This window comes from Gekko japonicus, unplaced genomic scaffold (genome assembly GCF_001447785.1).
Source record: "Gekko japonicus isolate JY-2015 unplaced genomic scaffold, Gekko_japonicus_V1.1 scaffold508, whole genome shotgun sequence".
NCBI classification, from domain to species: domain Eukaryota; kingdom Metazoa; phylum Chordata; class Lepidosauria; order Squamata; family Gekkonidae; genus Gekko; species Gekko japonicus.
The window spans coordinates 834,286-848,716 of NW_015164679.1; the positions used below are offsets into that span (position 1 = coordinate 834,286).

General features: G+C 42.9%; 1 protein-coding gene across 3 annotated transcripts in view; it reads left to right on the forward strand.

Annotated features, from left to right (window-relative positions):
• The window catches only part of SNAP29 (synaptosome associated protein 29kDa), a 22,523-nt gene extending 10,253 nt beyond the window's left edge, over positions 1 to 12,270 (forward strand). For all 3 annotated transcript variants that reach the window (XM_015409298.1, XM_015409299.1, XM_015409300.1), the window contains exons 3-6: positions 376 to 572; positions 2,232 to 2,317; positions 3,931 to 4,035; positions 9,937 to 12,270. In XM_015409298.1, the coding sequence (XP_015264784.1) occupies positions 376 to 572; positions 2,232 to 2,317; positions 3,931 to 4,035; positions 9,937 to 10,094 (546 nt within the window). In that variant the 3' untranslated portion in view covers positions 10,095 to 12,270. The remainder of the gene's footprint in view (positions 1 to 375; positions 573 to 2,231; positions 2,318 to 3,930; positions 4,036 to 9,936) is intronic.
• The last annotated feature ends 2,161 nt before the right edge of the window (positions 12,271 to 14,431 follow it).

Consider the following 14,431-nt stretch of genomic DNA (forward strand, 5'->3'; position numbering starts at 1 on the left):
ACAGCAGAGGGATCTTTCTAGCAGTGCTGCAGATTCTTCTATTGAATAAGTGTAGTTCTGGATTCCTGGTCAAATGTTCCAGGCTGTGAGCTATACAATGCTAAATTTGAGATGCGTGAAATGAGCATACATTTGGTTGTTTAATATTGGCAGAATCTTAGCTTCGTCTTCTGACCCTCTGATATATCAATATTTCAACCGTTTAAATGAATGCTGTGGAAATGCAAAGAATCACCACTAAATATCTCTACCACTATCTCAAGCACTATACTGCAACTCACTGAAGAAATATGTAAATTCCTATTGGTTTCAATAGGGAATGCAGTTGAAGATTGATTACCTGGGAAGCTCAATATCCCCATCCCTTTTCTGTAGGAGCTTACACGGCAGGGTGAGGCTCTGAAACGTAGCGAGCAAATGGTGGACAAGATGGAGCAAGATTTAAAAACCAGCCAGAGACACATCAACAGCATTAAGAGTGTGTTTGGTGGCTTTGTAAATTACTTTAAAGCCAAGCCACCAGAGAGCAAGCCTGAGCAGAATGGATCATCTGATTATCAAGCAAGCAACAGGTAAGTTACCTGCGTGGGCCTCCAGAGAAGTTAGGAAAGGTATGAAATGACTCATGTCTCCCCATTTTTCCAGCCATCGTAACCTGAAGCAAGACTTGTGCTCATCTACTCTCCTTCCCACCTTTCCTTTGTTCATGTAGAGTCAGTTCTGGGTTGCCATTGCATCCAGACCAGCAAACTCTAGTTTGTGCTTGCCCTCCAAACCCAGACCTGGGAACGAAGGCTGTTTGAAGCTGGCTTCTAGTCTTGGGTTTGTAGGCAAAGACAAACTCACTGAACCAGGAAGTAGCTAACTGTGAGTACATGAGGGGAGAAGGGTAAGAGGATAGAGAACATTCAAGCCCAAGAGTCATTTTCTATTAAAAAAAATGGTTTGTATGAACCAACCTACTATAACGTGAAATCTGTCTTGAAGACTGAGAATCTGAATGAAAGTAGTTGTGTGAGGCCAAGACTCAAATCTGTGTTTGCTGTTCAACCCCAGCTCTAACCTAGATCAGAGAGAGATTTAAAACTGCTTCGAACACCAAGTGATTACCTGATCCATATTATTGTGTGTTTTTAATTGGATTTTTTTGAAGTTAAGAAATCTATTCATACCCATCACCTATTTTCATGGAGTTGAAGGAAGATACAAAATGAAGCCTCTTTCCTGGTGATTTACTGTTTTTAGAACAATGAAGGCTGTGGTCACACACACTGAATAATCCACTTTCAATCCACTTTCAGTGTACTTTCCAACTGGATTTTACTGTGCGAACTGGCAAAATCCAGTTGGAAAGGGCATTGAAAGTGCATTGAAAGTGGATTATTCAGTGTGTGTGACTGCAGCCATAGCCGCCTTTCTCTAAACTGAACCAAGCATTTAATGATACAAAAATACTAGGGACTTTGTAACATAACTTAGAAGTATGTAACCTTCTTGGGCATATGTTTAAGTTGTTTCAGTGGTTTCTAAGATTGGGAACATTAATTCCCCCTTGTTCTACACAATGTCAGCATTAATTGCAATTATCAACAGCTGAACTTTTAAAATAAAACCAAATGCTCATCTATGTTATGGTTTGTTTGTTTTTTGCAAATTTAGTTGTCAGGTTCTGTCAAGGAGGGCAATGTTGTGGGGAGAGAAAGGGGGTAAGCGTAATCCTTTTCTCCACTGTCATTTTCTCTCTGGAAAAAGCTGCTCCAAGCCATTGTCCATGTAAACCAATCCTATTTTGAGGGAGGACACATGTGGTTCTGCAGATTGATTCCCATCCTTATTGCAGGTTTCGCTGTTTACCTCTGCACCAAGACATTGAGAGGAAAGCCTGTCCTGACTACTTGATTGCATTCTGTGTGTAAGCTCAAAGAGGTTCTACTTCCCCCATAGGTTTCATCATCTGACACTCCACAATATGTATGCACAATACATTCTTTTAGCTGTGTACAGAGTCTCCATTGCATCCCAGAGTCCTTTTTGCAAAGGTCCTCAGGAAGTGTGAACCTAAATGGAATTGTGCTTCTGACTGCCATGATTTTAATTTTTACCCCTGCAACAGTTTATAGCAGTTTGACGGGGAAACACTACCCAAAGGAAAATAGATGTTCAAAAGCAAAAGCCATTGCCCCTTTTGGTGTGCAGATAAACCTATAAACACTGGTTTCCTCTGTCCCCAGATTAAAAGAAGCTTTGGCAACCAGTAAGGAACAAGAGTCAAAGTACCAGGAGAGTCATCCAAACTTAAGGAAGCTGAATAATCCAGGTTTGTTGAATCTAGTTTATTGCATTCACTTGAAAGTGTCTTGGCTGATTCTTCTTATCTTCTCAGTTCTTCATTTTGAGTGTCATTTGGAAATAGATATATTTTTATCTGTAAAAGACAGGAGTTGCTTGAGAGAATGTGTTAGGCATATTAACCAGTACAGGATTCGAGTCTCATGGGTGGGATGAGGTATATCTTCTCTCCTGGTCCTGTATGCAGCAATACATAGCCATTGCATACTTTGAGTTGGGTCCAGTAATGTTCTGCATCTGTATTTTGGCTCTGTGTGTACTGGAAAACATCAGTCAATAACTGAAGCAATAAATCTTGTTTGTTGTGCAGAACTGTATTGTGACCGCTCAAGAATACACATTGAGTTGAAATAGGATTTTTTTGTCTAAACAAATACATTTCTAGACTCAATCACTGAAATCACTAATGACACAATTTAAGAGTGGTCTGGTGATGCAGAAAGAACTCTTCAAGTATTCCATTCTGCACCAGTTTGATCTCTGAAACATTGGTACAGCTAGAAGACTGATCATCTTGATTTTTGTTACTGTAACTAAGGCATTCCGTGTTGTTCTGCCTTGTACTGAAGCACTGTAGTGTTGCTTCCTTGAGCAGTAGCTAAGGACTTCCCCAAGAAGGCATAAGCTGTCCTCTTGTGATCTTAGGTAGGTTACCTGCCAAAAGTTTTCCTTGAATTGGTAGCAGCACTTCAAAGGGAAAAAAGGCTCAGGGCAGTTTGTATGCATTTCAGTGTATATGTTCGCACACAACCCATCAACACGACTCAGAATGAAGTATTTAAACATGTCATCATTCCATAGGTTTAGTCTGGTCACTGGAGACGTGCTACATGGCTGCCACTTCCAAATACATCCCCTCTTGAGCTTCCTGCTAAGGCAATGTCAGTGGGGTGAACAAAAAAAGAGAGATCTCTTACATGCTGTGCTTTCTTGGAGATATCTTGGAAGAGTCAAAGTCAGAAATGGCAGAAGGGACTCATTTGTCTCTTGTGTAAGGGAGAACGGAGCAGAGGTGTACGGGGAGGAAAGGCTCTCTTTCTTCTTTGCTCCCCACCTTCTCCAGTGACCTATCAAGAGGAATGAATGGGGATTAGTGGTGACTTGTTGAGGTTTCCTCCTATTCATAGAGGCCTGCAGGTAAGCTTAGTTACTGACCACGATTCTAAAGTGTAACACGACAAGCAGATTATAGGAAACCAGATCAGACCCTGGAGCAGTACTGCATCCAGGGCAGAAAATAGGCCGACATTTTTGGATCAAGAACCAAGGGCAGCCCACATACTACATATTGAAATACCCTGGTATTGGCAAGCCACTTAATATACTGACACCGTAGTAGATAAAACTGGCCTCTTGCATGACACCACGTGATCAAAGATTGGTGGTTCTGAAAGAAAGAGCTGCACTGCTCCCATAGAATTGCAAGCAAGGTTAATACTTGTTAGGAGTTCCAATAACAAAGTAAGAATCCAGAATTTCTCTCCCAGAGCCACATAATTCTTCAGCACTTGCACTAGTGAAATCATCATCTTTAATATGTGTATCATTGTGTTTTTAAAGATGTTTCTCTTTCTCCCCCAGACTGCAGTTCCACAGGAGCCAGTTTAAATTCTTCTGTCCCAACAGATAATTATCCCAAGAATCAATGTCTCCGATCTTACCACCAGAAAATTGACAACAATTTAGGTGAGAAGCCTGAGCTGCTTAATGCTCGACCTTCTGTTATTTCATAAGTAACTCTCACTGGTTTCTGTAAGCCTTTCCATAGGCTGAAAAGGATCATGCCAGTAAATGTTCTTGTGCACAGGACTTCTGCCAGTCATTGGAGCCTGGGGAAGGCTTCCTTAATTGTGTGGACTGGGTTATATTTTCTTGCTAGTTTGTCCTCTTGTGTAGCTCCTTCTTCTTCTTAGAAGAAGAGATTGGATTTATACCCCGCCCTTCACTATTAAAAGGTGTCTCAGAGTGGCTTACAAACTCCTTTCCCTTCCCCTTCCCACAACAGACACCCTATGAGGTAGGTGGGGCTGAGAGAGCTCTGACAGAAACTGCTCTTTTTCAAGAACACCTCTGACAGAACTACGGCTTGCCCAAGGTCATCCAGCCAGATGCACCCTGTGAGGTAGGTGGGGCTGAGAGAGCTCTGACAGAAACTGCTCTTTTTCAAGAACACTTCTGACAGAACTACAGCTTGCCCAAGGTCATCCAGCCAGGTGCAAGTGGAGGAGTGGGGAATCAAACCCGGTTCTCCCAGATTAGAGTCCGTGCACTTATCCACTACACCAAACTGGCTCTCTTTTAGATACTTTTTGAAAGCAGGTGGTATAGCTGATGGAGAGGAAATACTGCTGAAAGCTAGATTCTCTTTCTCCTCTCTCTTTCTCTCTCTTTCTCACACACACACACACACAGAGCAAAGGCAAACATGTTGCTTGTATTCTCTATACGGCTATTGCAAATTGGGGAGGAAGAGGAATAAAGACGAGTACTTCATTTCCCCCATACGAAAGGTAATAACATACACACCGATTGAAGATGATCTCAGACTGAATCTCACCACTGATCTCCCAGATCTTGTATGTTACTCGGTTTGGCCTCGGGTATCCATATCTGATGCAAAAGAGCAGTGGTGTGGGAGGATCTGGGAGATCAGTGATGTGGTCCTTTCTGAGATCTGTAAATTTAAAAGCAGACGGGGGTAGGAAAGAGGCAACCTTTCTTAGTTCAGAGTCAAACAGAGCAAGCCTCCTGGGTTTATGTGCCAGTCTGCCCGTTCAGTGTCAAAAAAGGGAGATGGGAGGGTCTGTTTTCTGAACAAGAATTAAACGTGTGACCTGTCCTTTAACTTCGTCCTTGGTTGGTTGGTCAGTGTTTTTATCCCAGCCTGGCTCAAGTATCTGAAGTCTGCCAGACTGAGTGAAAACGCTGAGAGGAAGAGAGCAGAGCAGTGCAATAGAAGAGAGAGCTTAGTGCACCTTGGCCACATGCTCTGTCTTTGTTTAGAAATACACTCCTCCCCTCCCAGTCCCACCCACTGCTTGATGCTCCTGGGAAAGGAGAAGGAACTTTTAAACATAATTGATTCAGGTGGGTAACTGGGCTGGTCTCCAGCGGCACCTTTAAGACCAACTAAGGCCCCAGTCACACGGGAGGATTTGCCCCGCGAAACGGACGGGTTGAGGGTGCATCAAACGGCCGCGATCATACCGCAACATCTGGGAAGCGTCACGCACCCGTCCCCGATCCGTCCCTTCAGCCCGAAATCGCGCGTTGAAAAGGTACCGGCTAGACTTTCGGTCTGTGGATCAGCAATGGCGGCCGTTCTCCCCGGACCTCGGGGGAGCGACCCGCACACCAGCGGTATGGAGGGGTGCTACCTCAAGTAGCACCCACACAAAGCTTTTGCGATAGGCTCCAGGCTAGAGGGCTTTTAAGGGGCAGCCTCTTCGACGGCTCAATGCCGGACAATTGAGGCTTCCCTCCGCCCTGATGGTCCTGCCACTGTGTGGCCCTCGGGCACAAGCTGATTCGACTGGGACAAGCGCTGGAGATCGAGCGAAATATCGATTACTGCGAGCGAGGTCAAAGAAATGACCGACAATTAACGTGAGTTCAAAATAAGCGGAATAATTTAAAAGCGAACTACCTCCCCCCTGGTGGGAAAAGCGGAGCGCAAAGAGGGACGCCTCTTATGCGAAAGGACAGATAAGCGAAACGAAGGGGCAGGGGGGGAAACAAGCAGCGATCTTGTTTTGAGAGACTTACTTGAGCGTTGACATGGAGGCGGCAATTTTTCAAGTCCACGAGAAGCGGTTTGGAATTATAAACAATCATATAAAATGGCGGCCTCGCAAAGAAAGTTTAAAACGAAACCAGCGGGTAGTCAGAGCCCAAAACCAGAAGAGGGAGCAGACGTCATGAAAATCTTAGTGGATATGCTCAAGCCGGAGCAACTCGATGGTATTAACCAGCAACTGACTTCCCAAGCAGCGATCTTGTTTTGAGAGACTTACTTGAGTGTTGACATTGAGGCAACGATTTTTCGAGTCTGCGAGAAGCGGTTTGGAATTGTAAACAATCGTATAAAATGGCGGCCTCGCAAAGAAAGTTTAAAATGAAACCGGCGGGTAGTCAGAGCCCAAAACCGGAAGAGGGAGCAGACGTCATGAAAATGTGAGTGGATATGCTCAAGCCAGTGATGGACCAACTCGGTATTGAATCAAAACTTCGCATTCCAGCAGCTCCAGCTGGCAGAAACGGAGAAGAAGGTGGAGCATGTGATCGAGAGAATTAAAGAGATAGACACCACAAATAAGAAAATGAAGAAAAGAATGGGGGAAGTTGAAGCAAAACAAAACTTCCAAGAAAACCGTTTGTTACAGCTTCAAATGGAAAAAGCCAATATGCTTCTCAGATTCCAGGGAGTGCCTGAATCGGAAAAGGAGGATCCAAGGAAGCTTCTCAGCGAGATCATCGCTCCAGCAATAGGCTCAACAGCGGATGAAGTAGAAAAAGAGATGGAGACTGCCTATAGGGCATACTCCAATTATATTAAAAAAATAGCCTGCCTGGAGAAATTGTGACCAGATTCTCAAGAAGACAGACCAGAGATGCTATTTTAAAAGCGACTTCAGCAACTTCACTGAAACTGGGGAATACAAACATTAAAACCTTAAAAGACATTCCATTTGAAATTCGCCAAAAGAGGAAAAGCTATAAGGACTTCGTTTCTTTTCTTCAAATCAATGGAATTTCTTACAGGTGGGCGATCCCAGAGGGTGTCTTCTTTAAAATCAACGACAAAAGAGAAAAGATTGACTCCATTTTTAAAGCCAAAGAATTTTTGAGACGTCAGTTGAGATAGGAGGAAGAATCCAAATCAAGTGACTCCGCTACCTCTGGAACGGATGAGGACTCTGCTGTAGAAACGGGTGCAGGTGCAATGAAAGTTACATATGATTTTAGAGACAGAAAACCGAAGTAAAGGCAGAAGGACTCTGAAAATTGCCTTTTGAAGCAAATAACAAGAAGATGCTCAGAAAGTTCTCTCACAATAACTAACATACTAATATTGAAGCTGTGACAAACAAGAACTCTACAAGTATATTGTTGTACTAACAATTTTATTAATAACACTTAGATTAACACGGATATGATCTCCTCCTCTTGGGTTTTTAGTATAGTGTGGTTATCTTTCCTTTATCCATAGATGTAGTCCCCTTCCCTTATATTTTCTTTGTATTTTGGTAGTCTTATATAAAAATAATTAAAATATTCCTTCGGGGATTTAAAAAAAAAAAAAGGTACCGGCAACAGAGCACTATCTTCCAGATGACGCGCGGCATCTCCAGGCGTCTGATCAGGGAAGCGCTGGTAGCCCGCGAAATGTCCGTTTTGCCATGCTATGTCTGGTCGTCTGCCTAAAGCCAGAGCACAAAACCACGGGGGCGCGTTGGATTGCGCTATGCGGTTCTTTTTGCTCCGGCTCTAAATTGCCTCCCTTCAGCGGCACAGTATCCCACTCGTGTGACCGGGACCAAAGTTTAATTCGAGGTATAAGCTTTCGTGTGCATTGATATGATCACTGATGTGAGTTTTGGGGTTTTTTTTAAATGCTGAATTGGAAAACTGACTGTGACACATTTGACATCTGTATCTTGAGTGGACGAAAATCAAGACATACCTCATGTTTAATTTTATGTGTAATGTAAGCGTCTTCAAAAGTTTTCTTAATAGGCAAAAATACTTGTTTAGGGCAAAAAATTCAGTAGTTGGCCATTCATCTGGGGCATCTGCAGTTTCATGTTCTGTTAGAAGGACTTGCCCTTCCTGTTAATTCCAGTTCAGAACTTGATTGCATAACTGCTTGAACCACATCCTCTACCAGTAGGAATACAGTAAATTGTCAGCTTGGCAGTTATACTGGGAAAAGAGCACGGGGGGGGGGGGGGGAATCTGTCCCAGTGCCATTGTCCCTGTCTAAATCATGCTTCCTCTCCTCTTCTCCCTATTGCATGAAGGTCAATCAAAAAGCTTCAGGAGGTCTGGGTCGAGATCTTGTGTGCTGCATCTGACCCGAAATCATTCCATTGTGCAACAGAGAATTGGGAACTGGTTATTATATACATTTTGAGCACAACAAATTTCTATTACAAAATTGTTCAAGGGTATTCCATTTAAATGATTTCTGAAATTTGTTATATTCCTACACTGTTATTTTAAGCCAAGACACCTCCCCCCCCCCCCAGTAAGTCACTCTTTCTCAAAGAAACTACCAGTCTGGCAACATCCTTACGTTTGCCTAGTCTTCAACTTTTCTGGTTCACCAAATACATACAGACTTAATGGTGGCTCTTCACCTTTTTTGCAAATTTACACACTGCCTTAAAAATCACATTATTAGCAGAGAAGATTTATTCCAAGACTGCTACTGTTCTACAGGGAGACTTTAATGCCAGGTGGGATGTGCTTTCTTGGGAGGATTTTGAACTTAGGAGGCTGAGCTCCCTAACCTAAAGCAGTAATTCAGGGAATGGGGAACTGAGGTCTCCAGTGAAGAGAGGTCTATCCCACTTGCTCCTCTCTGTCCCTGAAGCAGCCAGAGGGGAAGAAATTTGCCTTGGACCAATTGCGTAGAAGAGTGTAGCTGGCCTGAGCTGCTCGAGGTATTTCCCTCTCGTGTGTTTAACCTTCCTGTGCCCACAGAAGGGGAGATTGGAGTGCAGTGTGGGGACAGCTAGATGTGCTGACAAATTGCAGGCCCTATTTGGCCCTGCCACATGTAGCCACTACCTTAGAATGGCTCTCCAGCAACCTAAGGGTGCAGCGACTACTGCAGAGAGGTTAAAATAGGAATGGATGTCACTGCACAATAGCAGCTCTTCCCAACTGTCCTGCTGGTCACTTGCTTGACCACGAAAGTCATGTGAGGGAGGCTAATGCATGCTGCCACCTCTCTAAAAGATAATGGCCAAACAGCTGGGGGTGGCTTGGAAGTAGCAGTATTCTAGGCTGTTTTTCCAAGAAAACACCCACTCAAGAGGGCTTCTAAAATATACAACCAGTCTTCCCTGCATGATGACTGTCAACAAGAGTGTGTCCGTTTCTGATTTCAGAGGGGTAGCATGTAAGTTCATTACTGCAAAACAGCAACAGAATCTGTACTGTTTTAATGACAATGTTATTGCCGCATAAATGGTTGTGGACTGTTATATGCCACCTAATTGGTCCTTTTAGCCACAGGAGAATTCAGAAATTAAAATTAGTGCCCATTCTCTCAACCACTGGTTCCTTACTTGAAAATATTGCAAGACCAACGGTATTGTGAATTTGCTTGCAAAAAGTTCCACATGTTCCCTTTGTATTATTGCCACATTTTTTCAATCCCCATTCCCATTGTGGCTTACATTTGACAGTTAAAATAATTTGAGTGAGGTATCTGGTGGCTGCCTCTTCTCCCTCTGGCCTTAGCAAGGGAAGTTGGTATCTGGGAGAAGGGGGACCTGTCAGCCACAGCTGCACTTAGGTACTGTGTAAGAGTGACTCTTGTCTCCCAACCTCACCCTCTTCTTTTCTGCCTTCTTGTAGATGAAATGTCCTCTGGGCTGGGCCGCCTGAAAGGTCTAGCACTTGGCTTGCAGACGGAAATTGAGGAGCAAGATGATATCCTGGGCCGCCTCACCACAAAAGTTGATAATCTAGACATCAATATTAAAAGCACAGACAAAAAAGTCAGGCAGCTTTAAAGAGCTCCAGTCTCTGACTTCTGTACGAGACTCGCTGGATCTTTATATAGACAGACATTGTCCTGCTGTTTGAGAAAATGTCCATTTTTAATGCTGGTGTATGACTGGTATGCCTTGTGATTAAAACTACATCACCTAAAGTGCAATATGAGAGATTTAAACCACCTTCTTTGATGTACATATGCCTAAGGGTATCCTTAAGTGGTATATCTTTGAGCCTCTGCCATGGAGTGAAAAAGCTGTAAATAAATCCATGCATCTGATGTGCATCATCCCCTTCCCCCTTTCTGATCATTAATTTTGTTTTGCCAGCATTCAGTAGAGTAAGAGTCCTTGTGCGGCCTCTCTCAAGCAAGTGTTGCTCAATTTTCATTGTTCTTGTAAAATGTAGATTTATTACTCATCAGTATTTCAAAATCGGGGCACATTCAAGAAGTCCTGAAATACCTTTCCTTGTATAATTTGACTGTGCCCCCAAAAGCAAAGCAATAATAATAAGTAGTGGTTCCAGGGACATACTTGATTGGTTACCTGTATGATCAAGCCTGGGGTTAGAAAATGAGATTTAGAACAAAAGGCATGGTGAGTTGTTTTTTTTAAAAAGCTTGTACTATTTTTAAATAGATTCCCCAGGGGCGGTAACAAAGTTGGTCCACCCGTCCAGTCAATATGTAGGCCTTTGTTTATCCAACAAGACTGTACACACCGTGGCAAACCCCTTTTGCCACTGAGTTTGTTTCAAAAGCAGTTGTGAATATGGAATTTAAGTCTGCCCTGGGCATGGACCCTTGCTGATAACTTTAGTCACCTGCTTGACGACTCCCTATCCCAGTAGTTCTAGGAAGTATTTCTGATTGTGGTCACATTGTTGAACTATGCATCATACTTCCCAGCAACTGCTTTGTAAGCAGATTCTGCAATAAACCAGGTCTTTCTCCCTCCCTCCCTTCCACTTCTACATAATGGCCTCAGTGTTGATGTGATGGGAAAGCACAGCATTAAAACCATCCATGCTTCATGGGAACACAATGCATAGTAGCAAATACCATCTCTCAGGTCCCTGCAGTGAATCATAGTATAGTAACCTCTGGTAATTGCAATAATTAACATAATTGCTGCTGCCACAAATGTCATTAGTTATCTGCTACCAGCTGGGGATTTTGAAGTCTCAGTTAGACGAGTACATTGCTAAGAACCTTTACACTGACTTCTTTTTAACCCCCTATTAGTTCCTCAGAAACTTGGCAGAAGTCTCAGTGCCACAGTATCAAAACATCAGTTCCCTCCGCTCTGTTACCATAGTTACTTTCTTTGTCCACCTCTCTCATTGTGGTCAAGGTTAAATCTCAATGACTTGCTTCGTGTAGGTTCTGCTGCAATCTTAGGACATGTTGCGTGTTGTCTATCAAAGTCTTGTACTTGGGAAGGGTAACGGGAGGGGGTGAGTATCTGTCTTTTGACATATGCTGGTTTAGTTGATTTTAATTTCTTGCCATAGGAATTCCAAAACATCGCTGGTGACTTTGTAGAAGATTTGTGTACACATGTCCTTTCCAGAAGCCCAGGAGAGCTACGGCGCATCCAGTGAATGTTAACCACAATTAGATTAGTGGGACCTGTTTTATGTGTCGATTTCTGTTGTAAATGGTTAGCAGCAGAAAGCAGTGATTAAGTGCTAGAGGCACTTTTTTTAGGAGAAAGAAAAAGAGAGAACTAGCTGGAGTTTGACTTTCAAGCCACTAAGATGCCCCTTTAGTTATTTCATACTGTAGACTGATCAGGCAAAGTTTCCCTTTAGAGTTAGATTGTGTGTGCGTGTGAAATTGGTGGGGTAGGAATTCTGTTGGACTGGGCAGTGGCAATTGCTGTAGCTTTGGGTTTTTCAAAGGCATTGGGAGGGAGAGAAGAGCAAAGGAGGAAAAGAAAGCCTGCCTTCCCCCCCCCCCCCCCACATGTGCCAATTAAATTTGGTTTCTTTTGCCAACAGACAGGCTGAGAAAGCTACACTTTGAATGTTCTTTGCATCATAATGGCATCTATAGAGTGTAGAGTCTCTCTTTCTCCCCTTTTGAAACTTTCTGTACTTAACAGATCCTTCTTAGCTTTGTCCCATTTTCCATATTTTGACATTGGAAAGAAAATCAACACCCGTCTTCCCGTTCTACACCCCGCCCCCCCCCCCAGCTAATTAGCAACATCAACTTGATACTTGGCCTTTTGTGTTCTGTTGGCTTTCTCTGGGGTTGCTGCCCTGCCCACCTTAGGAACGTCTTGCAGGGAGAGAGCAAAGTTGTGCTTAAACAAATGTAGGCCACTGTCTATAATTTTCCTGCTCTTAGGGACTACACTTTGTGCCATCTCCTACTGCAGAAGGCAGTGTAACATGGCTGGAAGGAGAAACAAAGCTGTCTAGTAATGCTGAATCAACTATACAGCAAACTTTCTTTAAAAAATGCTATTCTGTGAAAACCAAGAAGTTTTCTATTCCCCTTCTTAAATACAGATTCGGATAGTATTGGAGGCTTAGTTTGTGTACCACTTAATATGCTTAATATGTCTATTTGGAAAGCATTTTATATTCAGCGTCTAAGTAATTTCTTAGGTTGGAGTAAAGATCAGTTAAAAGATGCTCATTAGCTATGTCTGGGGGGGGGGGTTTCCTTTTCCTTCTAAATAAAATATTCAGAGAGCTGTGAGAAGTGTAGAAGCCTACAGGCTGAAGGGGGGGAAAGTGCTAATATATCTATGCGGAGTACAGCGTCTTCACACTAGTTCTCACTGATGCAAGAAACTTGTGTTTGGGCTGTACTACTTCATTTGGTGATTATATGACTGAATGTTCCTCCATAACGGGGTGGGGGGGTGTCTCCGCACAGAAAACTAGCTGTCAAGGAGAAGATTATTCTGGTTTACTGGTCTTTCTAGTACTGTACGTTGGATTGCTCATACATTATGTGCAGTAAAAGACGATATTGAACAGCAGCGGTTTCCCCCCACACATATATTGCATTTGTTGCTCACATAGGATACAGTCCTTACAGCTCTGCAGTTCTGTAGTTGCCATTTCGATGGACCATGCTCATGAAATCCAGACATGCACATTCTTACTCTGTTACTGGTGTGGAGAAAAGGTTGTGCAGCAGCACAGCTTTTTAGATAATGCCTTAGTGAGATTCTGGCAACCAAAACAATTTGTCATCTGGAGTAGGTAGGTTACGTTGTTAAAGGTTGTTCTCTTCAAGCGGCAGCATTCTTTAGAGATATTCAAAACGTCTGGGAGTTCCAAAGTGCCCTTTCCTAGCATGGATCTTAGGAGCAGTATGCCCTCTCCAAAGGGTTAAGTTTTACTATCATTAGCTATCCTATATTCATATAGAGTTGGACCAAAACTACAGGCTGTGATCTAATGTTCATATATTATTGCTGCAAAGTCTGGTAGCCACCTAACTACAATCGCTGTAGCGGTCCCTAGAGTTCACTGTTTCTTAGTGCAGAGTTTGTACTGAAGAGCTGTAGTTCTTCAGGATACCTTTATAAAAGCCCCTGGAGCTGTGACTTCAGTTTAACTGGAACAAAAATCATCTGGGTATTGCAGTTGACCCTTTTGGGTACGCCTGCAGATTTGTAGGAGGAAGCAACTGCACTGACACTTTGGTAGTTCCATACTGGCTTTTCCTGGGAAAATGCATTTCAGTGGGTTGAATCACTGCCCAGCTCCTTTACTCATCGACTGACTTCCTTTCAGTCTGAAGTTTCTTGGTGAAAACGTCAGTGCATTCTTCTTTGTATTTCAAAAGTGTACTTCTGCAGAATGGAGAGACTGTACTTCATAACATAGCCATTTCAGCCTTGGAAGATAGCTGACATGTACATTTTCTGTTGATGACAAAGCCTTTTTCTCCTTGTCGTTTTGAAGTATAAATCCTTCTGATAAGAGATGTGGAAATAACCAAAACTCTTATTGTAAACTAACTTGTATCTTTGGGTCAACTTCTAAGCTAACACATTTCTTTTATAATTGCAAGATGAGACTGAAATACGGATTTGTCGTTTAAACTACATTGAATGTCCTTCAGACAGTCGAATGCTTAATAAAGGTGCTTGTTCATTAAGAGTGTCAGTCTTTTCTTGCTGATGCTGAGAACCCCAAAGAAATGGTTATAGAATCCTCTCGTTGGCACCAATCTATTGAGGGATTAAACAATGTGTGTGTTTAATTGGGAATATTTCTTGGTGAAGCTGAGGCAATTGACAGGCTAATCCTACAAGGGCTTTCCTTTAAACAAGCTGTAAGGAGTTACAGGCAGGTTGTGGATGTGGGTAGCAATTGGGATGAA